Here is a 27,778-nt window from a genome sequence, read left to right as displayed (position 1 = left end):
ACATAAAATAGGTCGATCTGGATATCGATCGGATTGGGTGATTTGGGGGTGAAACCGTGGTGGGATGGTGGGTCACTGAGTTCAATTGAAATATCGTACCGTCCATCCGTATCCGGTCATGATGGAACGAATCTGGTCTATGCATCGATTCACCGTACGTCTAAAGTCCGCTGAGTTGCGAAATTAGTGGCAGATTTCACCCTATCCGCGTGTAAGCGAAAGCAGTTCATCCTTTGCTTTATTTTCTGAAACATGATTGACGGACTCCACTGTAAAAAGGTCTATTCCATGAGGTCGATCAAAGCGAGAGAAAAAAACGACACATTTTGCACGATTTCGTTAGCGTCCGCTGGGGCGGAAAGCAATGAAATAAATAACTCGGTTATTTGGAATAGATAAAGGGTGGGATATTTGTGCGTGTGTGAGGCAAGAACTGGAACAGCATCATCATGACAGCACTTGAGATAGTAGCCCATGCGGATGGGGAGAATGGTCCGGGCCAGGCAGTGATCTTGAAACGTTGCGTCGTCCAAGTGATCTGTCCGGTTCCCAAGCATAGCACACCATTCTTAACCGTCCAAAATTAGCCACACCACCGCTCGGAAGCACTTCAACACCCGCCACGCAACGGTTTTTTTTTGCGGGGCTCGTGGCCATATTGGGGAGTTAGGTTTTGCTTGCTATCAATTAACTCACCCCGCTGCGGATCGCCCGCAATTTCATCAGATCTTCCAGACATTGGCTCAAATCACGGCTGCGTAGCGCGGTGTACGTTACTCAACACGCTGTTGAGTTAGATCTGGGATCTGGGTTGTCTGGAGAGTCTTCACGTTTGGTTAGTTTGGTGTGCAGTCCAGCAGGCAACAGTTCCTTTTTCGGGCAGTGTTGGATGTTGCAGCGTGAAAATCTGTGCGAAAATCGGTTGTGTGTTTTGGCATTGAAACAAGCGTGCCCAGCATGGCAGAATCGGCCGTAGTACCACCGCCAAGGTTGCACCATAACGTGATACCACCTGGGACGCACCCATCCGCACCGAGAGAATATCGGCCACCGCTCTCCATCATCAAGTTTCTCGAGCTGGTAATGTAGCGAACAGTTGTGAACCTTCCGTGCGGTGTTGTTGAAAGAAATGTCCCGAAAAAGAGGATGTCCAGCAATCAAATCCGATACCAAACCCGTTTCCTTCCATTCCATTTCTCCATTTCAACATCGTGCAGTCGCTGGCAGTTACCTGCACGACGCTGCACTACTACAGCTTCGATGATGGCGATCTGGTGACGGGGTTTCTCGCCACGGGTACGTTCTGCGGGTTCATCGTCATTCTGTTCACCGTGATGGCAGGTACGGGCCGTCGTTCGACCCTTATCGTTCGACCTTATCCCACAAACCATGCGCCCTATTTTCCAGGCTACCTGATGAAGGCCCATCTGCATCGGCGGTTAAGCATCTTCTACAGCCTGCTCGGGTGTGTCTGCTTTCTGACGTCCGGTGTCTTCATCATCGAGGCGTGGGAGCACGCATTTCGCACCCGGACGCGCGATCTTGCCATCACCAAAGGTTCGATAGCGGTCATCAATGGGGTGATCTTCCTGATGGACACGATTTTTACCTTTCGTGAGCGAAAGTAAACCTTCCGCAACGGTACCACCACCGCCACGTACTATCTGTACGGATGTTTAGTGTTAGTAATGAGTAAGTGTGTGTTTGTGTTAGTTTGCTGTAGATGCTGTAATAAAATCAGATAAATACTAACAGTTGGACAAATGTTGTCAAAACAACGTATAGAACGTATAGAGACGTTGCTGATGACTGTTAGTATTATTTTGTATTGCGAATTGCATACTTTTCGGCGCATTATAATTTTCCGCTTAGTTTCTCATCCATTTAAACTATTTTCGTTCATTTACCGCAGTTTAAGAACTAGCTTCATGTTAAACTGAACGAAAAAAAAACAATCATTTTGCACAACATTTGTCATCTTTCACGCGCTGGTGTCAATGGCACGTCTAACGCAACGGCATCGGAAATGGCGGTATGAAGTGCAGCAAAAATGCAATCAGTGTCGAAATGCAATTCAACTACCGGCACCGATACCGATCAGGCAGATCAGCATAAGCATGGTAGCGGGAAAAAGCAGTAGCAAAAGCAAACAATGAATAAAACAGTAAAACTATGCATAACCTTGCACCGGTCCCGGTTTCGCGTACCCCTCGCGTCCGTTCAGTTGCATTGCGAGGCGGGTAAAAAGGAAGGAAAAAGAAAAGCCAACAGAAAAAACTTTCTGACACTGGCAATGCACGAACTATAATCAATGAATGAATCGATTCGGTGCGCAAGAATGAACCGGCTTGCCCCGTACAGTACGAACACCCGGAATGGGCAAGTGTGGATACGTTCACCACGTTGACACACATTACTTACACATGCAACGAATCACACCAACCTGCCATAAGCTATCTGCAGGAGAAGTTCATTTTTTATCTGCGCGCGTGCTGCGTGGGGCAATGGTTGGGGGGCCCCCCGTTACAACCTGTGCCTCCACACCACCAACGGATGCTGTGAGGTGAAGCCCGAACGATGAACAATCTGCAGTGCAAATGTTCGGACCCGAAGCGATCTAATCCACCGAGGTGATGTGTTTATCAGGACTTTTAGTACACTGGTACGATTGGGTACCAGCGGTGTTCGGACGGTTCATCGCGTATGTTCATTAGGTCGGTCGCACCCAGCAGACGAGTCACGCAATGAAGCTGTTAATAAGTTATTAACAAAATAAATGAATCTTATGGCAAGAGCTCACATCACGATGTGGTTCAAGGATGTAGGGAATAGGCATTAATATTCTCCAAAGAATCTCTATATAGATGTGGGTAGTAGTCAAATTTCCTTAGAAACGCCTAAATATATGCAATCTGGAGAGCAAAATTATCTTGATTATAATTGTATCAACCATTATAGCAGAAAGGTTGTCTAAATGCTTTAATCTTCGTAATTAAGTCAGTCCTCCAGGAGAAACCCAAACATAGAGTAGAAAATAGGCCAATAGGTCAATTGCTAGTAAATCAGTGACGAGTTCATTCAGCGTTATCACACCAATAAAACTGACAGTAGCTGAATTGTGGAATGCATTGCCTGGAAGTTGAATGAACATTCGACTTGTGCTAGAACTTTTGATAATTAACTGATAACCTGAACTATTGATTAACTGAGTTTAATATTCCAGTCTATAAATCCATGTCAATTTGCATACATTTAGGCTCCACTCTCTTTTATTTTAAATAAAGAGTAGTAGAATGCAAATGTTTGCCAGTCGCCAAGTTATACATTAGGACTTGGAATACACTTTGGAAAACACACGATAGTTTTGTTTCATAAGCATTTCATAGCATAATAAGGCTTGTCAACTGGGCTTCCATACATTTCCACCAGAATGCGTTACTAAGCGTTACAGAGCGTTAGGCGATAGCAAAAATTCTTCGTGCACGTCGGGCATTGAAATCGCAAAGTTGGAGGCAAGTATGTTCCAACCCCTTTATGTTTCTCCACCTACCAGGCAGACATTTTGAAGCCAAACTTTAGCTTCACTTCGACGGGTATCGCAACCGAATTGAAGCGACAAACTGCATTCCTCGCACACTTTATCGCCAAATAAATTACACACATATCTGTCAAAATGTCTCGAAAGCTATTTTGATGCAACATCATCTTATGCGGTTTTCTGCATTCTTCCGGGTACGCACTTGGCCGTGTTCCTTCAGCCGACGGCTATTTGTCTGCAACCGGAGGCTAATATATTTGTTTACCGAGCCGTCGCCCGCTCGCACATCTAGTCCGGGCCGGGCCGGGAACAGAAATGGCGAGCAATTATTCATGAACATTCATTGCATTAATCATATTTGAGCTTCCCCGTGCCGAGAGACGTACGATCTCGGCCAGAGCTACCCTTGAACCACCCTCGAACCATTCCCCCGTTCCCCATTCCTTTCCCAGGGCCTTGAAACCGAGGGCATAAAATCCACCAGAAGCACCGCCGGTTTTGCAGCAGATCCTCTGAACGATGTCCAAATCGTTCGGTAAATGTTGGAATATCATTTATATTCTGGCCATACGTGCACGCGCACACGATGCACCGACACCCAGCCAATCCACATATGCATACATGCATGGGTATGTGTGTTTTTGAAGCAAATATTGCAAGGACATCACTGCATACGGCACTTGTCAGGCTGGCAATTTTAATTAAACAATGCATAATCTAGTGCGCTACCGGTTACCGGTGATGCTTTATCGAGACGCTCGGAAAAAGAGGGCAATGGTGATGCGAAAAAGAAAAAGTAAAAACAATGGCCACAGCGTAGGAAAATGATATAATGCCAAAGGGGGTTTGCCGGGTTGGTGGTGGGCAAGCGGGCGTGAAGGACGACCCGGCTATGAGTTGGAAGATGTACAAGCATCCTTCAGTTTTGTATCTGATCCCGCATTTTTCGATTGCACAAAGTTATATAAGCAGTGAGATACACAATACATCGGACGCTGAATATCTTCCGAGTAACCTTACGTACAGAAAATTGTTTTGGTGGGATCAATTTTCAGATATCTATTGTGAGTTCGATTATGCAAATGATAACAATTATGGCGAATTTTTATAATATAGAAGATAATTGTAACATCCTGGTTAAACTTTTTACCTTACCAGAAAAGAATCCTCAAGGTGGGACCTCAATATGAGTAACAATAATAAGGGGAATCTTTCTACCTTACCAGAACAGAATGGTGGGACCAAATGTAGATTATTTATTATGAGCCAGATAATTTCAGAGTTGATTAACGATGATGAATATTAAGCATACATCTTTTTTGCAACTCACGACGAATTTCCTTTAGTTTTCCCTTTTTTTTGCAAAGTGGATTGTTGCTGACTATAGTTAGATATTAAATAATGATGTATAATACACTCCAGTCTATAGAGATGTGCAGTTTTATTATGGATATAACAACACATATTTACGTTGCACTTGTCAATGTTGTTTACGGCATATGACGAACTGATTTACCTCAAGCCTTTCATTCGTCCGGATGACTGTGCTGCTCACTGTACACTACGTCTTCCCTCTCATTCTCCGCGAACATTTTCAAGCGATAGGATCAAACTAAGCGGTGTGCGATCGTACCGTGTGCATGTGGGAATATCTATACGTGTTGAAGAATTTAATTCGTCGGTACCGCGTAATTAACACGCTCCGGAAGGTCATCAAGGACTAATGTACGGTGCCTCGCTCATATCGTCATGCATCCCGCACGAACCACTGCCCCACCCTTCACCCTTCCAACACTCGCCGCTCCCTACCGGACGGCGTACGTACGAAAATCGGCTGTACCTTTGCCAACATCTCTCATGCCATCCAAATCGGTAGTGCATCGGGTGTTTCGCACCGCCAAACGGAACGTTCATTCTGACCCCCGGCGGCAATCAGCGTTGTGGGTGGATGGTGTAGCGTCTGTGTGTGTGTGTGTGTGTTTGGTTTTAACGCGGGCAAACACGGGCACTGATTTTGGTGCGGTGGAACAGATTTTCCGAACGGCACTATCTACGCGCCGGCCGATGGCTGGGTGATAGTTTACTTTGGCAAATGGTTTGAATTATTTGCAGAAGAATTATTCGGGTACGTTTTCATCGTTTTTTTTCTTTAGCTCTCGCTGTGTGTGGGAAAATGCTTTAAGGGGTAATTACGCTTAAACTGTTTTGATGGCAAATTATGCCCGTTTGTAATATTTTAGTTACAGGAATGCAGTAATATATAGGCTCGAATTGAAATGAAATAATTAGGCGAAAATAATAACGATTCAATGAACTTTTTTGCCGTCAGTTTTAGATTTCTCATTCTTTAGTTTATTAAACGATGAATAAATATCCATATTAAATCAGTATGAAGACGCAATCGAGGAAGATGTACGAAAAGCGCCGTAATTTATGCAATTTACATAAAAAGAGTGTTTTTTAATGTTTGTAATGATATGTTACATTTTGAAGCAGATAATCCCAACGAAAATGTTTAATAGACAAGTTAATTTATTGCCTTTTAATTATTATTTTTTAAATGTTTTGCTACAGCACTGGCAACGATTTTTCTTTGAAGCACAACGGCATGAAATATTGTTTTCGAAAACCGCCTGAAGTTAGGAAACCTGCAAAGCAAAAGAGATATTTTCACTTAATTGTTGCACCTAGATCTGTTTTCCATCGCCGACTGAAAAGGGTTGAAGAAATAAAAAATAAAAAATACAATTCTGGGAACTTTGTAGCAACAGTTTCCGAAAGCGCCTAAAGTTAGGCATTTTGGAGAACAATGTGTGGGTTTTCTTGTTACTGTTTTGTCAACCAACTGCAGTGTTTGAATTTTTTAAGCAGTAATGAAGCAAACTAAAAAAAATGCTATCGAGAATAAAACCCCGTGAAGAAATGGATCGATCTGCTAGAAGCCTTGCTAGTAGTTCTGCTGGTTGCATTGAGTAGCACCCAACATTTCCCTATCCACCAAACAGCCTCACAGGAATGCATTGCAGTTGTATCGAGCTCATTATAAATAAGGAAAAAACACACACAGGGCAAACAGAAGCAAACATCCTTCGAAAAATTGTTCGAAACAATCCTGGTGCAAAAGGTGCCGAAGTTGCCAACAATCAAATAGGCAAACAGTGCTTCACTTCCGGCCACTGGCACACCGGCAATGGATGCAGATAATGCAGCTGCAGATGTTACCCTGCCCTCGGTTTGGTTCGTTGATCGATCGGGACGCGTCCGGCTGTGCGGGGTACGGATCGCGCCCGGATCCAGTCTGTTGAAAGATTATCGGAAACAATAGTTTAGCAATAGCACGGTTTGCCGGTTTTGCAGACGAACCGGGCCGGTAACAGCATTAAAGGGTGGATCAGCGTGCTGGGTAGTGGATTGCTGGTACGTGATTTGCCGCTCTGCCGAGCACAAATCCAAGTCCTGGCACTGTTCCTGCCATCTACCTACCGACTGCATTTTGGGGGAGGGAGAAACAGCTGTGCTGATGTGAGAAGAAGAGGGAGGGGGTGGGAATGGGTTGAAGAAATATTTGTTTAGCTTATTCTTAATTCCCTATACGCTTCCCCATTTGCACTGCAGCGTTCCGATTTTTATTTACCCCCTACCACTTTCTACTCCATTGGTAGGGTTGCGGCAGGGTTCGAGGGGAAGAGCCGGGGGTCTCGTGGTGCGGGTGCATCAAGGTGAAAGGGTGCTACATTTCACAGCAGTTTGCTTAATCAGTGAGCGCAATGTTGGCACCAGGCAGCACCGTACCGTCGCTTCGCCGCTTGATCTCACTGAAGCGGATAAATGTGATTCGTTAGCGTGTGCACGGGCCGTGTTTGTCTACTACTGCTGCTGTCGAAACTGTTTTGAATAACTGTCATACGGCCTACGGTACCCACTGCAAAACACTGCCACCGCCAAGCGATTGATGTTGCCATTTCCGATCTGTTGGGATTTTCTTGTTTTCAATCAAGCAAGCACGGTTAGAAACAAAAACCCACCCCTCGGTAGGTGGAAGGTTTGTTAAAAAAGAATGTAGCGAAAAAAAAACAACCCCCAGCTAATAGCTTATAACAGTGATCCAGATTGCATACATTTAGGCGCTTTACCATATGTATAGCTCACTTTGTTGATTTCGTGTGCTTTACGTACGGTAATGTAAAAAAAACGCCCAAATGTATGCAATTGGCAAGACAAAATTACCTTCTAAATGTAATATCATCGTTTCCATCTGGTTTTAGGAAGGAGATAGCAATATTGTGGCCAAATCAAAAACCCACATCATCGCATCCTCACCGTGGGATTTAAGATTTGAGCCCACGATCTTAAACATTCATCAAGAAACAGCTAAACCATTTACCCGCAGCCGCATTACACAGGGCAGGTGAATGGGGATCTTGTGATCAAGCGCATTTTTCCCTTTTTTCTCTGTGTGTGTGTGTGTTTTTTTTGTTCTGTGCGCTTGGGAAAAGTTCGCTCGCTTTGCAAAAGAAAAAGGATTCAACCCCTCCTTCCCACCCCCCCCCTTCCACCACTTCATAACAGTTCTGCAGTGTTGGGCGTAATTGGCGCCGTGCCCAGGATGCGAGGCTCAGGGAGTTGCAGCAACCACTCATCTTGCCACTCTTGCCACCTTGCCAACCAATAGGAAGCGGACCGTCGTTTGTGCAAGCTTTGGAAAAATAAATGCCCCCCCCCCCAACCCTTCTTCGAGACCCGCAAAGCCTGGTCCGGGTGTGCCCGGCATTTTCGGGGCGGGATGGACCCCATACATACCCCATTGGTGGGCCTTGGCAGGGCGAAATCTTTGCCCAAACACCTTGGGAATCTGTGCATGGCATTTTGCTTTGCTGGTCTCTTACGTTCGGGTGTTCGCCACTTTACCTTCCTACCGGGAGGTTTTTGCTTTGCTTTGCGATGAGTGTTTTTTTCTTCTCTCCATTCGCTCTTGCCCCCATTGCTTCTGCTTGGTGTTCTTTCCGCCTCCGCAACACGTTCTGAGTGGTTCTTGCCGGCTTCATTGCGGCAGAAATGGGAAAATATGTTCCAGTGCATTACGTGAGCGGGGCGCGCTGCACTTTACTATTTATATTTTTATTATTATATTCGAATCATTTTGCTTTACAGACGCTGGTCGCCTGCATCTTGCTTTGTGTTTGTTCGCCCTTTTGCTCGTTTGTTCAAGGTGGTGGGTGTAGAAACCCAGCGAGTGTGCGGGTTGGATGGTTTGCACTATTGTTGCATATTTCTGCAGCTGGGCTTAAGTGTAAAGAAAAAAAAACCCCTAGGAACTTCTTCTCGCTTTCCACGCTTTGCCCATCTTTTTCCGCCGATCCTCCCGATCACGCTTACCACCCCGAAAGCAATATGGCTTACGTGTGTTTTGTTTGCTCAACATTCAATTGAATCTAAGCAGCAACTGGGCAGCAGTCGTAACAAATGCAATTGCTTCCAATCGCTACCCATTATACGTTCCCAGCAGCAGAACCTTACACAAAAACAAAAATCAACTTTCAACCACTAGCTCCAGATGAATTTCAAGTGCAGAGAAAGACACCGCATGAGTAGAGCGAGAGAGAGAGAGAGAGAGAGAGATGGTGGTAGTGCGAACAAAAAACTTCCCTTCCAGGTTTGCTACTTCTCCGAACTGCTCCCAAACCAGCCAAAAGTGCCTGAAGAGAAGAAGCCAACCAAACAGAAGGAATACAACAACAAAAAAAATCCCATCATCCCCAACCAGAAAATCGACGACTCCTCCCTCCCATAAGTGTGCCCGAAGCGTTTACAAACAGTCCAAGTGAAAAGCTAGTGGAAATACTTTCCAAAGGATCGTTGCCGCAAGAATGCTCCAAAATATGAAGGCAAGCTCAAGTGCCCGTGTGCTGGAAAGTTTCGGCACACAAAAGTAAGCCCTGGACCGAAGATGCTCTACCCAGCATTTGGTCCTCTTGACTATACTTCCACAGTGAACCATGTGTGTGTGTGTGATAGGAATGCCACACCGATTTGTTTATGCTTCGCACTGTAAAGCACCTTCATTCGGTGTCTGATCTGTTTTGCCACAACAGCAAAAAAAAAACCTTTCTTTCACATTCTCGAGTTGCCACGTAATCGCAAAACCAAAAACAAAGAAAAAAAAACCCACAAACACACACAAGATCATGGCAAACAAACTGTTCGGGCTTGAGTATAAGTGGATCTAGGTAGGGGTGGATAGAGTTTCTGTGGTTACGGTGTTACGGTTTTTTATCCCTCTCCGATCAAACCAATCCATACTGTACGGCCGATGGGATGCAGGGCACCGGAGCCATTGGATACATTTCGCACAACCGTATGGCCTTAGGCTACCGGTCGGTTTTGATTGATGCGGGGCGCGTTCGAGCGATACATTTGCAACACTAATCTCATCGTTCCCGAAGGTTTGCAGTTTTGAAATGCGTCTATGCATTGTGCGGGAATGGATAAGGGAAATTGCAGCTGTTCCGCTGGTGCAAACGCTTGGTCGATGGTGATGGAGCCGCCCGGTGGTTCGTGAGCAAAATGTTCAGTGAACGATGGAGACGCCTAGTACATGGTGAAAAAGTAACTTGATGGAGGGTGCCGGAGATAAGTATAGTACTAGAAACGCCCGATAGGCGATAAAACAGTTTGGAATTTGATACACCTACTCTTAATTTTTGTTCCATGCTTTTTGGTGGAATGGATTGAGATGCATAGTACGGTGATGAAGACACCTGCCCGATTTAACCCATCGATGAACAGTGATAAATATACCACACCGAAGAATCACAAAGGATAAAAAACGATGTGCCGAATGGGTCGTGAGCATAATGTTTAATGGTAGATTAAAGATGGTAATGAACGACGGAAACATCTAGCGCTTAGTGAAAAATTAATGTGAGAATGTTTTAATGAGGACACCTGGTTTAGAATAACGTAGTTGTCGAGTTGCACTACTCCATTGTGATGAAGACCCCCAGGCCGAAGTACCTCGAAGGATAAAGCTCGTTTCTTAGAAGACATAATAAAGTTTTATTTTTAAATCGGTTCAGACGTCACTTAGACGACTAACGTTCGAACTGTCTGATGACGTGTCAGTGTGTAAAAAAAAACACTCTTATGAACAAAGAAGCCATTTTGTGAAACAGTGGAGCAATGTACGCACTTTTATGAAATCCAATAATAAAGCAAGAAACCCGACTTTAAACAACTTAAATTCCCAACTGAGCTAATCAGATAGTCATGGAGACGCCTGGTGGATTGTGATAAATCCGACCGATAGAGCGTTAGAATCATTGGGGGTGATGAAGATATCCGATTTACGCTGGGAAGTTACGGTTGATGAAGTAATCTGCTTCTTTGCATGACTATCTTTAGTAGAAGAAGTATTGAAGAGGTCTAGCGCAATGATAGAGTCGGTAAATCGGAGCTACTCAAAGGACACTGGATGGAATGTGAGGAAGATGTTTAGTGGCAATGAACAATGAAGAAGCTTAGTGATATATGATAAAACACTCTGAGAGATTGGTATTTGACGATGCTTCGTCGAAGATAACAGAGATCAATAGTGGAGTGATGTTTGATTGTGGTGGAGGTTGATAATGTCAATAATGGATTGTTAGAAAAAAAACGTAATGGAACTGGATGCTAACGATGCATAATGCTTGCTAATGAAGTAACCTGTTGTGTTTCTTTATAGCTTGCTTGATATAGCTATGAGAAGACGTACACGGTAAATTGTTATGCAGACATACAATTACGCTGAAGGAAAATGGTGATGGAATAGTTTGTTATTTGTCACCTGACTGGAATTATTCGAAATATTACAGCGGGAAAATCTTGTGGATTAGCAATGGAGACGCCTTATAAATTAAAATTATTTTTTTTACTATCAGTGTATGATGGAGGCGCCTAGTACATCATAATGGAGACGCCTAGTACATCGTAAAGGAGACGCCTGGTGGTTGATGGATCGATCGAAAAAAGGTCAGTCACGTTGTGGTAGCAACCGAATTAACCATAAATATATGCAAATACCAAGCACGGTAAAAGACCTACTTTACAGCCATTAATAAGTTCGGCATGCTAGGTAATGAATGAACTGCACGGTGCATCGTATGCATTTAGTACTGTTCTAAATCTTTTGTTGCTGCCATAAATTGTGCTTTACAGTGATTCGTGTGCACGAGTGCGCGGTTCACGGCCACGATTGCTTCCCGGCAAACGCTTCGGATGAATTCGGATCGCGCACGTTGCACGAAGCATCGGTGCGATTGGTCCGTTCGGCAACGACAGCCTCCGGGTGATACGGGGCCGGCTGTGCACCGGGGGAGAAGGGGATGGCAGGATTGTGTCTCACGTGGTACATTGCGGTTTTTCATTCGGATGCGTCGTTTCGGGTGATAGAGAAATATGTCTGTATGTGTGTGTGTGTGTGTGTGTGTTTGTGTGCCTTTTTTGTTGCTTCTTCCCCGCGTGTTTACTTCATCCTCTCGATGGTACTGACCTTTTTCTACCCCGTCATCAATGGTGGAAGGAAAATTGTCCAACGTTGGCAGTGCGAATGCGAAGCAGGGTAGCGTTTCATCATGATTATGATGATATTTACCATCAGCATCAGCACGAAATGATGCATTGCACAAAAGCTAGATGCGTACAGTAACGAATGCTAAACAATAGCGCTCCTTGGATGCACCGCTGCGAACTCTCGTTCTGGCTTTCTCGGGTGCTCGCTTTGCTGAGCATCAGGCCGTGCTTGAGAGAAAAAAAAGAAAGAATTCCAGCATTACATAATACCCGAGATCGCCACAGGCTTTGCGTAGGCTCTCCCCAGCATAATCACCCTTTTCGGGAAGCACCACAACCCTTTCTGCTGTCGCGGTTACACTAGCAAACCCTATCCCGTGCTACTATCCCGACGCGACACGTCATCGTTTTGCGCCATTTTGGGTAGCAAGGGGGCGATGGGGACTGTTGGGGGAGGGGGGGTGGTAGTGCGACACAAAGCATGCCGCCTCTTCCACAAACGCATGCTTTTGCCGCCATTATTCACCACAAATGTGTGTGTGTGTGTGTGGGTAGAGTTTGGGGGGAGAGGGGAGAATAGATGGAAGACCGGATGCACCATGACGTCGGCGTTACAAAACCGGGCGTTACGCTCGGCGTTACGCATCCCGTTGCGCAATCGTCAGTGTTCACTCTGACGCGCTTTCCCTTCGTGCGCTGCTTCGTGGTGAACCGGTTCGGGTTGTATTTTTTTTTTTTCGTTGTGTGTATGTGTTTTGTCCCCTCCCCCCCCCCCCACTGTTGTCGTTTCGCTCACACATCTGCTGTTGCCCGTGGTCGACCCGTTCGCTCCGGTCCGGTTCGGTGACCGACATCCCCAAAAACCCGAACGGTCCTGTTTCATCTGCACTTCGGGTGTTTTGCAGCGCGCTCCCTCACACTCGGGATTTTGCGCTTGCTGCACTAGAGCCCGACTGGTACGGCGTGCTTTACCATTGCCTTCTCGCACAGGATTTGAACGGTTTCGGGGGTTCGGTACAGCGCGAAACCGTCGCCTGCCTTCAGTTAAACGTAGCGGCTCGATCGTACTGAACGGGTTTTTTTTTCACTATCTGCTGCTGGTCCGGTGGAAGCCGACGACTGCCCCCGGGTACAACTCACTATTCACACTTACACTGACACACACACATACACACCGACACATTTCCCACCAAACATCCTTGCCAACAACAAAACAGTCGGACGGTACAGACGGACACGGTACATACATCCGTAAACAGTGCGCCGCACACGTGTGCACAATACGCGCCTCGGAGCAACCCGCAATCGCACGTGCATACCATATACGGGGGATTTTTTTTTGTTTCGTGGTGTTTGTTTTGTTCGAGGAGCAAAGGAGCAAAAACCTCAAACAGAAAAATCTAAGCGAGGAAAACCAATTTCATCCGCGTGCATCACAATCAACCACAACCAAGTGTGGGCAGGCAGATAGAGCAGGCACTGGGATTGCCAGACCTGGAACTGCACTGTACCCGCCAGAGCTGAGAGTGAGCCAAACCGAGTTTCCAACTGTGCGCCCTGTATTGTTTCCGTGTCTTTGTGTGTGTGTGTGTGTGAGAGTGTGTGAATGAATTTTATTATTATTTTACTCATCCAAAAAAAAACAAACGAACAAAACATACAAGTTCCTCAAACTGATAGTTGTGGTTTGTGGCCGGCATTCAATCACGCCGGTAGGTGATTTCAATTCCAAACCCACACACGTGCTCGCGTGAAGCACACCCAACACACAATCTCATCAAAATGCAAACACACACACCCATACACAATCACAGATACACTAATAGAAAGGAAGGGCACTAAGGATGCCAATTCTTTGCCAGAGCGTGCGGGACATTCTTGAAGGTCCTGTCGATAAAACACTAAGCGTTTAGGCGTGTAAAAAGCGTCCGAGCTATCTAATACGTTGCGTGTTGTGTTTGAACCAATCTTTCATTGTTGAACCTGTTGGTAAGGGGGCGGGTACTTCGCAACCCTTATCGGTACAGTGCGCCATCCCAATAAGCTTACCTTTGTGATGCGGCTTGCCTAACTTTCGGGGCCTCCCAAAAATAGAGTTTTCCACGTTAGCGGTGGATGTGATTGACTGGACGGTTTAAAACACGTGCATTCCATCGCATGCATTAATGCGTACATGCGCACGCGTTTGTATGTGTGTGTGTGTGTAAAAAAAGAAAGGAAAAACGGTGAAGGCGAGTTTTTGACTAAAAAAGTTAGCAAAGTACCACATGAGGTCATGAGTAAATATTTCCCCATTGGGCCAACTTGCGCTAAGATGCGATTCACCACCCTTTTCGGCTAGTTATAATTCGTGCCCGAATCCAGTGCGCCCAAAACTTCCCAAAAAGCAACGCTTCGTGGTGCAGGGTTGTGTTGGGCGCCAGTCCGTATAAGGCACGCGCGCTCTATGTGACCCCAAACGGGAAAAAAAACCCCCACTACCCTTTTTTTGAGATGTTGAGTAAGGGGGAGGGTTGCATGGGGTGCGGGGAGAGAGAGAGAGAGAAGGAGGGTTTGCTTTTGCAGCGTTGCGTTGCGGCACACTGCACCGAATGCGTGACCGTGACTTGGGACCGTGAGGTGGGACACCATTTTTGGCTGGACACATCAGTGTAACGACACCGCAACAATCAGCACGAACGGGGAACGGGGCGAGAAGCGGAATAAGAAAGGGAGGCTAAAAACAAACACACACACACATGCCTCACGTAAACATCTTGCTACCCTCATCCCCTTCCTCTCAAAAGCTCGCTCCTCCGGCTCATCCAAGATCACGCCGCAACAATCAACCAGAAAGATTGCAGTGCCGCGGTGGGAGTAAAGTAAAGTGTGCCTTCGATATGTGCCCGGTGGTGTTTTTTGGTTTTGTCGCTAGTGCACGAGTGCGCGGGGAACGTGATTGGGTACGCGGAGTGGACTCCCCGGGCCCCTAGCGCATCGATTATTAAACCGGTTCGCCTTCTGCCAAAGCGCATCTTATTGGGGGCGTGAATGTGATATGTGTCCCTATTGATTGGCTGTGTAATTTTGGGTATTTTGTCCTTCTCCAACTCATCCATTACGTTCTTTAACCCACACACACACACACACACACACACACACACATACACAATACAACAATTCCTACTACTACCCACCACTACACAAACACCCCAAAACACTTGACAGCTCACATACAAAACAAACTCTCACTGACAGTTGTCTGACAGTTGTTCGGGGTGTTTTCTTTTTTTTCTTTGTTGACGTTTGCGACCAGGCGGTGGCTACGCTGATTCTGACGTGTTTGTTTTCGCCCTTTCAGAGAGACGATCGTGTGTCGCGGCCTCAAAGTAAAGACTAAGTAGTAAACACGGGCGCGCGTCAACCCTCAATCCTTTCTATCTCGCGTGCGCGCGCGCGCTCGCATAAAGTGTTCCGGCTAAGCGGTATAGAACGGTGGATAGCAAAAAAGAAAAGAAAACAAACAAAAAAAAAACAAAAGAAACGAGCAATATAATAACAAAACTTCTAGAGTGGTGCTAGAGCGGTGTTTCGTTGGGGCATCAGCACGATCGAGTGCTTAAATGATGAAAAGTATGTTTGTGCGCGTGTGAGCGTGCGATAAGTGTTCGGTAAGGCGCACCGGTGCGCCCTTGCGTACTTTCAAACACTTCCCTCCCTCCCCCCCCACCATTCCCCCCTATCCCCTTCCCAAACCCCCCGCCACAAAGGCTAGCAAACAGGACAAGCGAGTGTGTTGCGCATAGCGTGTGGAGTGCACCCGTGTTTGCAAGTGTTTGTTTGTTTTGTGTATGTGTGTGCGTGCGTGCGTGTGTGTGTGTGTCTCCGGAGGGGAGGGAAAACAAAACACCCCGTGTGGAACAGGAAAGGGCAGGGGGGTTTTGCTTTTTTTGTTTGTTTGTTGTTGTTTTGTTTTGGTTTTTGCTGCGGCCATTTTACAGTTTTGTTTTGTTTTGCTTTTTCTCTTTCTCTCTCTCTCTCTCTCTCTCTCTCTCTTTTCCCACTGTCGTTTCCCTGTCGTTAGGCGCGCAAGTACGGTTTGCGGTAGCGCGCAACGGAATTATGGCAGCTGCATCGCGTGTGCGTAGTCGCGTCGGTACTAGTTCGCCCGCCGGTACCCTGGTCCGCGCCGGATGCTGGGCCACAAACGAAGTAAAGTGAAATCAATTCTCTCAGTTCACTAGCAGTCAATAACAAAAAAAAAACAAACAAAAAAACAACCAAAAAAAAGCTCCCCGTTTAAATAACCCCACACATTAAAAGCTCCTCGCGGAAGGGCATTAAAAATAACTAAAAAAAAAAAACCAAAACCAAAACAAACAACCAAAACCAAACCAAACATCCAATAAAATCCAAAACGACAATTCGGAAGGAACGCATCCTTCACGTTCATCCAGAGACCGCAAAACACTTCAGCTGTACGGCTACTTTAAAAATAAAAACACTCAGCTAGAGGCATACTAGGCAAAAAGGAAGCAAAAAAACTTTGGAAGGCTTGTTTTGCTAATAAAACAAACCCCCACACGGAGAGGGACAGGGAAAGGCACAAAGGCATCCTGCTGCTCCAGAAGAGGAAGGAAAAGAGCACAACAACACAACCAACCACACACGGCAACTAACTCAACAGAACAACATTGATTCTGCATATGAGAAGTGCAGGAGGCAGATACAGAACATGATAGAACAGCAGCAGTAACAACAGTTTCCATCACTACTACTACCACCAATTACCACCACCACCACCACCATCACCACCACCAATACCTTCATCACAAAAAAAACACCACTAGAAAGGTGCCACAGTAAAGCCGGCGGGAACAGCGAGAGAACAGCGAACAAAGCGTGTAACGCCGCCACCGACCGACCGCCACTAACATCCACACGGATCTTTTGCCACCCACATACACATACACACACATACATACACACACACACTCGCGTACATTGCGCATGCAAAGTTTGCCGCACCGTGCCACTCGACCCTGTCCCACTGTACCGGTTGTTCGCCCTCCGGTGGTGGGTGTGCTTGTCAGGGAGGCGCGTAATCATCCAACAACGGCAGTCTGCGACGACTGCTACCGAAATAAGGCCCCCCCTCTCCACACCCATCCCACCTCGCCCCGGTGGTGAAGTGTTGCTAGGGAGCCGCCGGGCAGACAAATACACCCAGCGATAGAGAAGAAAAAAGAAGTCCCCCCCCCCAGTCCCGGGCGGGTACACCACAGCTACTGGACGGCAACCGTTTGTGACAGTGGCCTGTCCCACCGGACGGCGGGGTTTTAGATCACGAGAACATGGTCCCGGACGTGGCAAGCGGCTGCCTGCACGGTGCTTCCGGCCACTGAAAAGACGTTAACCCGAGTTGCAGCTGAGTTGCAGCTGAGTTACAGCTGAGTTACAGCCGAACCCTTCCACAATGTCGCGGGCCAACGTTTTGATGATGGATGTATATATTGCCGAGGGTTTTTGATTTTGGTGCACGGTTCGGAACGGTTTGCTGCTGGAACGCCCGACCCAAGCAAGAAGGAACAAGGCGAAGAACAAGCCGAAAGATTAAGCGATTTTGACAAGCGCGCGACCGACAGCGACAGTGTACGTGCGTTTGAATGCACGTGCTTGTGTGTGTGTGAGGGAATCGGAATTCTGGATGAATAAAAAAGGAAAACAACCAACACGCCGCTAAACAGCGCCTAAACAACAAAACCGAAACGCGTAACACCATAAACCTTTAAAAACATAAAAAAAGGAAACCCGAATCTTAACTAAAAACCAAACAAAAAAAACAACCGGGAGCATCTTAAAAACCAGCGCACTAACATCCACAACAACAACAACAACATCAAAAAAACCCAGCTCTAACACCAATAAAACATTCAAACAAAAAACGCAACACGCGAATAAACAAAAAGCCCCCTCCACCCCCCCACCCAAAAAAAGAAACAAAAATAATAATACAGAGAAAGCGAGCGGCACTCCTTGTACTAAAAAGCGGATTAAGGCGGAAGCGAAACCTTAACATCCCCCGGGGAATCGGATTGTGAAGCGCGCAAAAGCAACACATTTAAACAAAATCAAGTAATAATCTAGTTGACTAAATAACGCACGTTCATTTTCCCTTACATGCAAAACAAAATACAAAATACTTTCTCCCAACAACAACAACAACAACAACAACATCAACAACCAAACAAACAAAACAACCACCCTTACGAAACACTACAAACAACCGCAAATAGGCCGGATTGCAATAACGTTCTTGTAGGCGAGATTGTTTTGCAAAACAAAAACCACCCCCCACTCCCCCCACCCCCCCACCCTCCACGTACGTTATGCAGTGAAAGCTATCTGCACACCCACACCTATACATAGCATCTCCTCGAAACCACAGACCAGACCAGAGTTACACCACCTTACACGGTATCTTACCTTCTGTATCTCTGTCTCTCTTTCTCTCTCTCTCTCTTCCACTTTTTCGCTACCAAATCAACAACAAAATCAACCAAATCAACCAAACCGCACCTACTGCAACTAACGCTGTCACGCTGTCCCTCACTTCTGTATATGTGTATGTGTGTGTGTGTGTATATTTGTCTTGTTTTTTTCTTTCTTCCGTCTTGTGATTCACATGCTAAAACAACACAAAACCCCCCACTTGCACGAACAATTGTTTTGCAAACAACAACTTTAACAACTATTAAAAAAAAACAAACAAACAAACAAAAAACAAACAATTCAAACCGCGCCTGTTTCGTCATAATCTTTAAAAATCCCTAAATCAACTATTAACCAAATCAACAACCAAAACTATTCCATTCACAACAACAACAATAACAACAACAATATCAACAAAACAATCTACGCATCTAACTTACCTTATAAACGTCAAATCGACTGCCCCCGCACCCCCCCATTCCAACCCTGGTCTCCTGCTACTCGCCCCAATCCCCTTACCCACCTCTGCAGCCGCCTGAAGGCAGAACGAGCCGGGCCCGGCGCAACGGCTCACCATCTCCACTACCAGCCCACGAGCGGTTTGAGGTGTGTGGGTGTGCTGCGCGTTACACCACCACCAACGACGGCGAGACTCATCGTCATCGCCACCATCACCACGTTGACCGACGCGAGCCCGACGATAACGAGCGCACAGAATGGATGTGATGTATGTAGTGACGGTGCTGGTGCTGTTGCTGCTGGCAATCTCGTTCGCATTGGCGGCGACAGCAACCGCACCGGCGACCGACACCGTGCCACCGATGACGCGCGCTTACCGAACCGCCATCTTTACGCACGATCGCAACCCGGCCGGTTACCGATCGGGTGGCGGCGTGCTGCATGATACGGTGCGCGCTCTCTGCACGCGCGCGACGGCCGGGCTAGTGGCGCTGACGGTTGCACTGCTATGCACCGGGGGCGCTAGTGTGCTGCGGGCGAAACTGTCATCGATCAGCGCTGTCACGGCGCTGGCGGCGACCGGTGCCGTGTCGGTTGTCGGCAAAGGTGCGACCACCGGCCGGACCAGCAAAACCATCGTCAACTGCAGTGGAACCAATACTGCCACCGCCGTAGTGCTGCTGTCGGTGCGGCAGCTACTACCACTTATACTAGGAATTGCCGCCATGTTGCCTGGTAAGTAATGCTCCTAGCTTAAGGCATTCTACTCTATGAGGGGGGTTTTTTTAAGCTTCATCCGCTTCTGACACTGATCGAGCGAAGGATTACGGAGCTCGCTGTCTCGAGACAGCGGTAATTTCGTGTGTATGGTTGTATTTCTCCCAGACGAAACTCCCCGTATATCCATTTTACAGTGGTGTGCATTTAATATTGGACACATCGAAATTTAGACTTGTTTATATTCAGATGTCCATACAATACTGTCTCTGAGATCTCAAATTTCAACTTCAGGAATATGTAAAAATTAGCTTCATGTTAATACAAACTGAAAAATTTTGAATGTTGTGCATGTTGAATATGCTCTTACATAAACTGGTCAATGATATCCGAGTTGAATTAAGTTATTAATAAGGTTTACATTATATATTGGTGTCTCATAGTTTTGGGACCTTTTACGTTATCTTCAAAATAAGATGACATGTGGTTACATTCAATTTCATACAACAATTTCTCAATACTACGCCAGACGCATGACTATCAGAGTTATGTCAAACTGTCCAAGATGTCCATATCACATCCGATACTTGAGTGTCGTGATGTCACATGCAAGACTTGGAGAATCTTGCATGCATTATTGCAAGTTTTTCAATATTTACTATTACATCATTACTCTGTAGACCTTGGTTAGGACGCTTAATATCTTGAAGTTCCTTGGACATCGGAATATTTGATGTCTAAGATGCCTTTAAAAATCACAGACGAAGACCGCGAGCTGTCATTCTCATTGCTGTCATTGTCAACATTCACTATTGGCTCATTATTCAAAAGGCCTTGAGTAGAGGGCTTAATATCATGGAATTACTTGGACCTTGGAATATCTGTAGCCGAGGACGCTTTCAAAAACACAAGCGTTGACTCCTAGCTGTCAGTTTTAGGTCTAAAATGTGAATTTTAATATTTCATATCAAACTAATGCTCAGTAGATCCGGGAATTCCTTGGAATTTGAAATATCTTATGTCAAAGATGTCACAGTCGAAAGCCCCAAGCAGTCATTTTGACCGAGATGTTAATATCCACATTTATTACCTTCTTGGAATTTCAAAGACATCATTTCAAGATGATGTCTTTGAATCAATCAGATATCGCGTTTTGAATTATTTGACAGATATTGATTATCGTTCTTCTCGATAAACTTTCGATTCAATGTTATATCAAACAACCCTCTCAGAACAGAACGGCCCTTCACATTTTGTATCTTTCGCCCAGGTACTTCAAACTCATAATTGTTTGCCATTACTAGAGTCCTAGAAAAAAAGATTTATAATGAAATTATACTTTGGCAAGGCATACGAATTCCACGAAAAGTACAACAAACATACATTTTCCGACCATGAGTACGAATTGGGTCAGAATTTACACACTAACGAAACGGACATTCCCGGTACTGCCAGGCCAAAGATCCAAAGATATGCGAAGCGCAAAATGCGCACAGCATCAACAGAAGGTTGGTTATTTGGCGAACATGTAAACCGAGCGCGAAGGTGAAACAGTGGCCAAAATTCCGACGTGTCCGATGTTGAATACCGACCACTGTAGGTTGCGATATTGTAACGGCCGCGTGCCACCAGGCGCTCAAGGGCACATCCAAACAAGAAAAGAAAGAATAAAATAGCATTAATTAGTCGCTCGAGTGAGTGGCACGCGAGCACCGATCGGGCTCGGGACGAGATTGCATTGGGTGGCTCGAGCACAGGCCACCGAGTCAAACCGGTTACCGAGACTGATGAACTGGATTTGGGCGGATGAGCCAGCAACTGCAAAACGAAGCGCGAAACAAGCAGCCCTTTGTGGAGATGATAATATATATAGATGTTGTTGTACAATGATGAAACAGGAGTCGAGGAACCAGGGGGAGGGGCGGGACAAGTAGAAGAAAAAATGCGCATCACTGTTGTGATAGCGTGTGCTGTACGGTACAACGGCAGCTTCGGTTACAGTGTCGGTTACAGTTTGGCCCCGGTGGTACGCGGAACGCGCACCGTGTACCAGACGCTGAAGGGATTACGTTCTGATTACATTATGCTGATGATGTGCTTGTTCGGGACGACCGGGTTCCGTTTTTTTTTCGGGGCAAACCCTCCCTTCCCACCCCCGCCCCCGCCACATCTTCCCCTTTGCCCTTCTGCCAGTCAATTTGTGCGATGGCACAGTTAGCACGGATCGGTCGGAATTATGCTGTGCGCGCTACTCAGAAAGAGTTAGTGATGCTCCGGCTGACTACGTCACCATTTTGTTGTTATTATTGTGATTGTGTGTGTGTGCTGCTCTGAATGTCTGTGTGCTTCGTTATTTTCATCTCCGGTTTCGCTGCACTTCGGAGCCTAGGCCATACCCCCGCCACCCCCAAAACGGAAAAGGACCATGCGCCCTTAAAATGCATTTCGTTTCGATTGATGGGGTAAGATCTCGGGTGAGGAGACGTTTACCCCCTCGCGAAGGCCAAGGGAGATATGCCCAGCGCACACTCTCAACCGACATCGGGAGGCATTTCTTTTGCCCTTGCATTCTCGTGCACGTGTACATTTTATCCTCCTTCTTATTAGCACAATATATTACGAAGATTACAGCAGCGCCCTGATGGAAAGCTAATTCGTAACGAATTTGTGCCACTTTTTGCACTGTTCGAGCGAAAAGTTCCAAAAATGCTACGTTTGTATGCAGCATTGCATACATTTAGGCTGATACCTAAATGCTGTCTTTTCTATGGGGTGGAATCGGTCGAACGAAATTTGAATGCAACCTTCTGCACGGTGAACTCATCCCAGCGGTAACAAGAATATCCGCCGCCGCCCAGGTTCCGGGATAAGGGCTGAAAGTTCTGTCCGATGGCCAGTAATGTCCAGTCGGCTGTTTTATCGCTAGAATGAGGCAGTAGCACGAAGTCAACGTCGGGATAAAGGATAACAAAACAAAACAAAACCAAACAAAAAAACTGCTGAAATAGGGTTACGCTAAGGGTCGATTGTCCGGTTGCTCCTTCTGATGGTTAGTTCGATTGGCTTCGGTCTCCTGCACCCAGGAAATTACCCTTGTCCTAGTCCGGCCGCCCTTAACCCTTAGAAACCCTTAGAACGTTGGAGCGCATAACGGGTGGTTGAAGAAATTAATGGCCAACCTATAGCGTCCATGTTTTTTTTTGCTTTCTTTCTCATCCCCTCCACTCCCTCTCTCTCTCTCTCTCTCTCTCTCTCTCTCGTGCTCTTTCTCTTTACTACTTCCCGAACCGATTGTCACCCGCATGGTGCGCACTCGCCTTTTGATTATTAAACTTTGTCCGCGATAAAACCAACATTGATGCACAGATTAAAGGGTGGGAATGCTGCTGGTTTTCAGGGGGGGTGAGTTTATGGTAGAACTTTTCTACCCTCTCCCCCTGTCCTCATCTCCCGCACGAGAGGCAGGAAAAATCGTTTCGGGGTGCCGATGTTGGGTGAAAAAGGGGGGCCACGCTGTTTGACAGTGCCGAACGCATCGACGTTTCGTCTCATTTCGCTTGCTGGCCTAGTTCCACACAGTCCACGTCATCTTCAATCACCCTTTACGGATGTGTGTGTGTGTGTGTGCCGTTCTTTATCTCCATTAGCAGTGGTAACATTTTTTTTTCTCCTACTTCCACCGGCTTGCTGTCCACAATGCAGAAAACTATAGCGCATAAGGCATGATCAAAGGCGGCTACTGTCGACGGCACGGAAAATGGCTGTCGACTTTGCTACGGCTGCATATGTATGGGTATTGGGGGAGAACAAATCAAAATGAGTAAAACAGAATGGTTACGCCTTGCCTCGAAGAGCTACGAGGTTGGGAGGTCTTTGTAAGCGTGTGTGTGAGTGTGTGTTTTCCTTTCTTCTGCTTCTTGTTGGCAGTAAAAACGGAGTACCGGAGTTCCCCTTTCCCGCTTTCGCCGGAAGCAGCTGCCGGATGGAGAAAGTCCACATTGTTAGGAAGCGTAATATTCCGACGTCGCGTGTAAGTCGTCCCTACCTCCCTTCCTGCACGATGGCTTCTGATTAATATTGTGAATCATTCAGATAGTTTCCCGATTTTCCATCGCTATAAAACATCTCATTACCGGGATGTTTGCCTCACCTGGTGTTGCGCATGATGTTGCAGATACGGCGAACCGTTACGTAGCGTAAGCGGTTCGATTCCAGTAGCACTTCCCCGGGCTGCCCTTTTTGCCTATCAACCGTCCTGGTTGCCTTGTGCCAAAGAAATGCTCCGGAAGCTCACAATGCAGCTGGTAGCTATTGTTTGAAATTAAATCGAGAATCCATGAAGATCTCGTGCCTGGCTAAATGGAGCGCTCCGTATTTGCACAGTTGGTGTGCTCCGGTGCTCGGTTGCTGTAGTGCGATAAGAGCGGGACCTCCCGGAGTTTGCCCGGTTGACGGCGAGGATTCCGCTGAATATATTACGTGCCCCGTGTGAAATATTACCAATGCGGGTTATGCCACCAGCCATCAGTGTGATTGCATTATAAATGTGTCTCTAAATGCACAGTTACGGCAGCCTATCGTTCACCGGGCGATTGGCCGTGTTCGTGGAAATAGGCAAAAAGGCTTGATGATTGCATACTTCGGGGCGCGGTGCTGCGCTGTTTGCATGTTATCAGGCGTAGCAACGCGACTACTGCGGAACTATGCAATTCGCATTCCAAAATGACCAATCAGCACCTTTTAAGTATCGAGAATGAAAATTCCAGAAATTACTTCTTTAACATCATTTTATATTGATTAAACCTACTGACAGAGACCCTCGAAGACTTTGGTGGGGTTCATACAAGTTCTTGGTATATACTTAGTTAGATAGCAAGGATTTTATTGACTAAACCGTAAGTCGTCAAATATTTAATTTAAAAGCTACCAGACGTACTTCACCAATGCGTGATACAGACATTTTATGTCCTGAAGGATACGTCTAGGCGCCACAATCTGCTCACTAAGTTATGGTAGTTTGACGTCTTTGCTTTAAGATCTCTTCTGCTTACTATCGCCATTGCTTGACGAGTTGAATAGATAATAGATTTTTCTTCTGGTATTTGTTATTGGAAGATATAGAGCATCTACTACAATATGCCGACTTCCATGGGAATTTTGTCCGAGATGTAAGAATTACCGTCCTGAATTGGTCCAAAGTGATGTATTTGTATTCGTTAAGAATCGATATCACACAGAACCAAACAAAACGAGCGATAGGGTTTACATCCGAGGAGCTGGGCAGTCCACAAAGTTGTGTCCAAGAGGTCGGTTAAATCGTTCTGATACCTGGTTTAGACCAAATCACGTAGTTCTGTAAATTCCTGAGGCACTGTGCTGCTAGAACACGTCATGTTCATCTCCGTTGAGGGATCTTAGGCTGGAGGCTACAACCTGCACTAAGATCTGTTCATGTTAAAGTACGCCACGATGGGTTTGGTGCAGATTTCCAAAGAATACCATGGGAGATGTCGGCGTTTGGTAACAACGCTCCATAGGAATCCCAAAGGATCATGTGAAAGAAATCAAACAACACTTACCAGCAGAGAGGAATAAGCCATTCTTGTGACACCAGAGAGAGAAGGAATTTAGGAAGGTTTGGAGAGTTGTTTGTTTGGCAACAGTCTTAAGACTCAAGACTCAACTGTATCTGTAGACAATCTTGAGATCAACTAGGAATCTCTCAGGAGGGAGGACAAATAAGAGAAATAGAAGATGACTAAGGACACTTCCTTGAGGAATTCCAGACGAACCTTGAAAATATGATAAATAATTCTTGATTCTCGTGCCAAATGAGGTTCTTCCTTCTATGCTCGACTCAAGCTCTTTTAAAGAGAATTACAACCTTCAGCAATATCAGAACATAGAAAGAGTTCCAGTAATTTCAAGCAACTAAGATAACCCTGGAAGAGGCTGCGTTTCGTCCATAATTGAGTGGTGTATAACTCGATCTCATCCAAATGACGTCAACTTCAGCTAAGTTGGTGTGTCCAAGCTGCAATCCCTATTACCAAAAGCAGATACAAGAGTCCGCCATTCAGTTTTCACTACCATCTGGAAGACGCAGCCAATTACTTAAAACACCGATGAAAACACTGAGCTATCTTCTCCGGCCAAGTTATGAGGTCGCATCAATCTTACCCCCAATCTCATCCCCAATATCTTTATGTTCCGCTTGTGCAAGGTTGCGTTTTAGGGTGCATGATTTCTTACAATTCCCGGAATTTCAACCACAACAGCACAAGCAGCCCATCAAACGGCAGCTTTAAATGGCGGCCCCTAAATAAGCGCACCCCTGGAAAAAAAGGGTGCTAAAATTTAAGCGCTCTCACACACGGCTTTGCGAGAACCCGTTGCTTGCGCACTCTGCAATCGTTTCAGGCCGTGATTTTCGGGAGCGATGTTCCGTCTTTATTAATCACCACGGACCAATCTGCCCGCATCGCGCCGCATCCCTGAACCGGTGCCGGGTTTTTAGGTGCTGCACCGACTGCGGCCGACCGAATGATTCGGATGGCGCCAGCCGTGGTGGCTGGTGTGCCTAACCTGATATCCGGTTCCCGTGTCGGGTGCCGCCGGGTAGGAGCAAATACGGAAAAGCCAACAAGAAAATGGCGATGTGAGCAGAGCCGTAAAATGAAGCTCCTGTCGGTGGCTGTGGCTGGCACACGAACAACCAGCTGCCAGAGCCACCAATCTTCTTGGCAAGACTTTCCGGAGCTCCGTGGAGCAATCCGTGGAATGGAGAAGGAAAAAAAAACACGAAAAGCTACAAAATAGAGTGATTTAGGCTGTTAGGGTTTTGGTGTCGTTACGGGAAGAAATGGTAGTTTAGTAGATTTTTTTCTTCTGTTCGTCTTCTTCGTGTAACTTCTTTCTGTATCTGTCTGCAATAGGGATTCCACGTGCGCCCGTGTGTGTGTGTGTCTGTCTCTGTGTGTATTTTACGCCAAATCTCTCCCCACGTTTTGCGGGACGAAACGTTCCCATGTTGATTATCTTTTTCCCAGGTCAGCGGCAGGTGCCGGATTGCGGATCAATGATTGCCTCGTGGAGCACGTTTTGAGCCACTCCGAGCCGTTGAAGATGGCAGCATGTGAGGATAGTTATAGGAAGAACGAAAAATCCTTCTATAAAGAGCGGCCGACAAAGCAGCGCTGCGCCTGCAGGGGGGGGGGAACGAAATAAAATAGTGTGCGCTCTCGGGCCTTGACAGTCTGCCAATGGGGAGGAAATGGCGCTTCCAGCCGGGCATCGCATGGCTTGTGGCTCCGCACACAAATCCGATGCGGTTAAATAATTTAAGCAGGCTCGGCCGTACGAAGAAGAAGCAGCGAAAAAAAAACACACACACACACAAACAAGAGGAACACACCAACAAGGGCGAAGGGAAGAAGAACAACAACAAAAAAAATCAAACAGGGAATATTACTCGGTCGATCGTTATTTTACAATTCCCTGCCAGATTGCATCCCCGGACCAAGGGATCAATATTCAGGTCAAAGCGTTTACCGCCTGTATGTAGGCAAACACTGTTTTGGGTTGGGTGCAAACGGATCCACACCTTGGGACGCGCGTACGTTGAAGCGAATGGTTGATGAGGAGGTGGATAAGGAGGAAAAGGTGAGGAAGGGTGGGTGGGATGCTGCTGAACATCATACAGCCAGGTGGGACTCGATCGCATATGTACCCCTACCCCAAAAACCAGCTGGAGGGTTGGATTTGTTTACCCGAAGCATTTTAATAATGTAATAAGCGCTTTATGTCGGGGTGTGAGGTTTTTCCATTCCTTTATTGGTGTTTGTTTCTCTTATTCATTGTACTTTTTTCCCTCTCTCTCTCTCGCTCTCTCGGGTTCGTAGTTATTTTGCATTTGCCATTTCAGGGAGCTTTATTACGGGCGAAGAGACCGCTTAAAGCGCTTTCAAATCCAATAACATTCCGATAGCATCACACGGCAGCGGCTGAAATCGCATTCCCGAGCAGCGCAATTCGGTGTCGATA

The 27,778-nt window shown here is 46.3% G+C and overlaps 2 protein-coding genes across 2 annotated transcripts in view; both read left to right on the top strand.

Moving 5' to 3' along the window:
• The first annotated feature begins 904 nt into the window (after positions 1-904).
• Positions 905-1,628, top strand: LOC128307249 (uncharacterized). The gene is made up of 3 exons (XM_053045011.1): positions 905-1,080; positions 1,218-1,341; positions 1,408-1,628. The coding sequence occupies exons 1-3, from the start codon at positions 958-960 to the stop codon at positions 1,626-1,628; spliced, it is 468 nt and encodes a 155-aa protein (XP_052900971.1). The 5' UTR covers positions 905-957.
• Positions 1,629-13,194: 11,566 nt separating this feature from the next.
• The window catches only part of LOC128306517 (neuronal acetylcholine receptor subunit alpha-7-like), an 84,548-nt gene continuing 69,964 nt past the window's right edge, over positions 13,195-27,778 (top strand). The window contains exons 1-4 of the mRNA XM_053044049.1: positions 13,195-13,217; positions 15,429-15,700; positions 16,152-18,202; positions 19,091-19,753. Coding sequence (XP_052900009.1) covers positions 19,276-19,753 — 478 coding nt within the window. The 5' untranslated portion in view covers positions 13,195-13,217; positions 15,429-15,700; positions 16,152-18,202; positions 19,091-19,275. The remainder of the gene's footprint in view (positions 13,218-15,428; positions 15,701-16,151; positions 18,203-19,090; positions 19,754-27,778) is intronic.

This window comes from Anopheles moucheti, chromosome X (genome assembly GCF_943734755.1).
Source record: "Anopheles moucheti chromosome X, idAnoMoucSN_F20_07, whole genome shotgun sequence".
NCBI classification, from domain to species: domain Eukaryota; kingdom Metazoa; phylum Arthropoda; class Insecta; order Diptera; family Culicidae; genus Anopheles; species Anopheles moucheti.
Note: the sequence above shows the minus strand (reverse complement) of the source record. Positions and strands in the feature narration are given on the sequence as shown.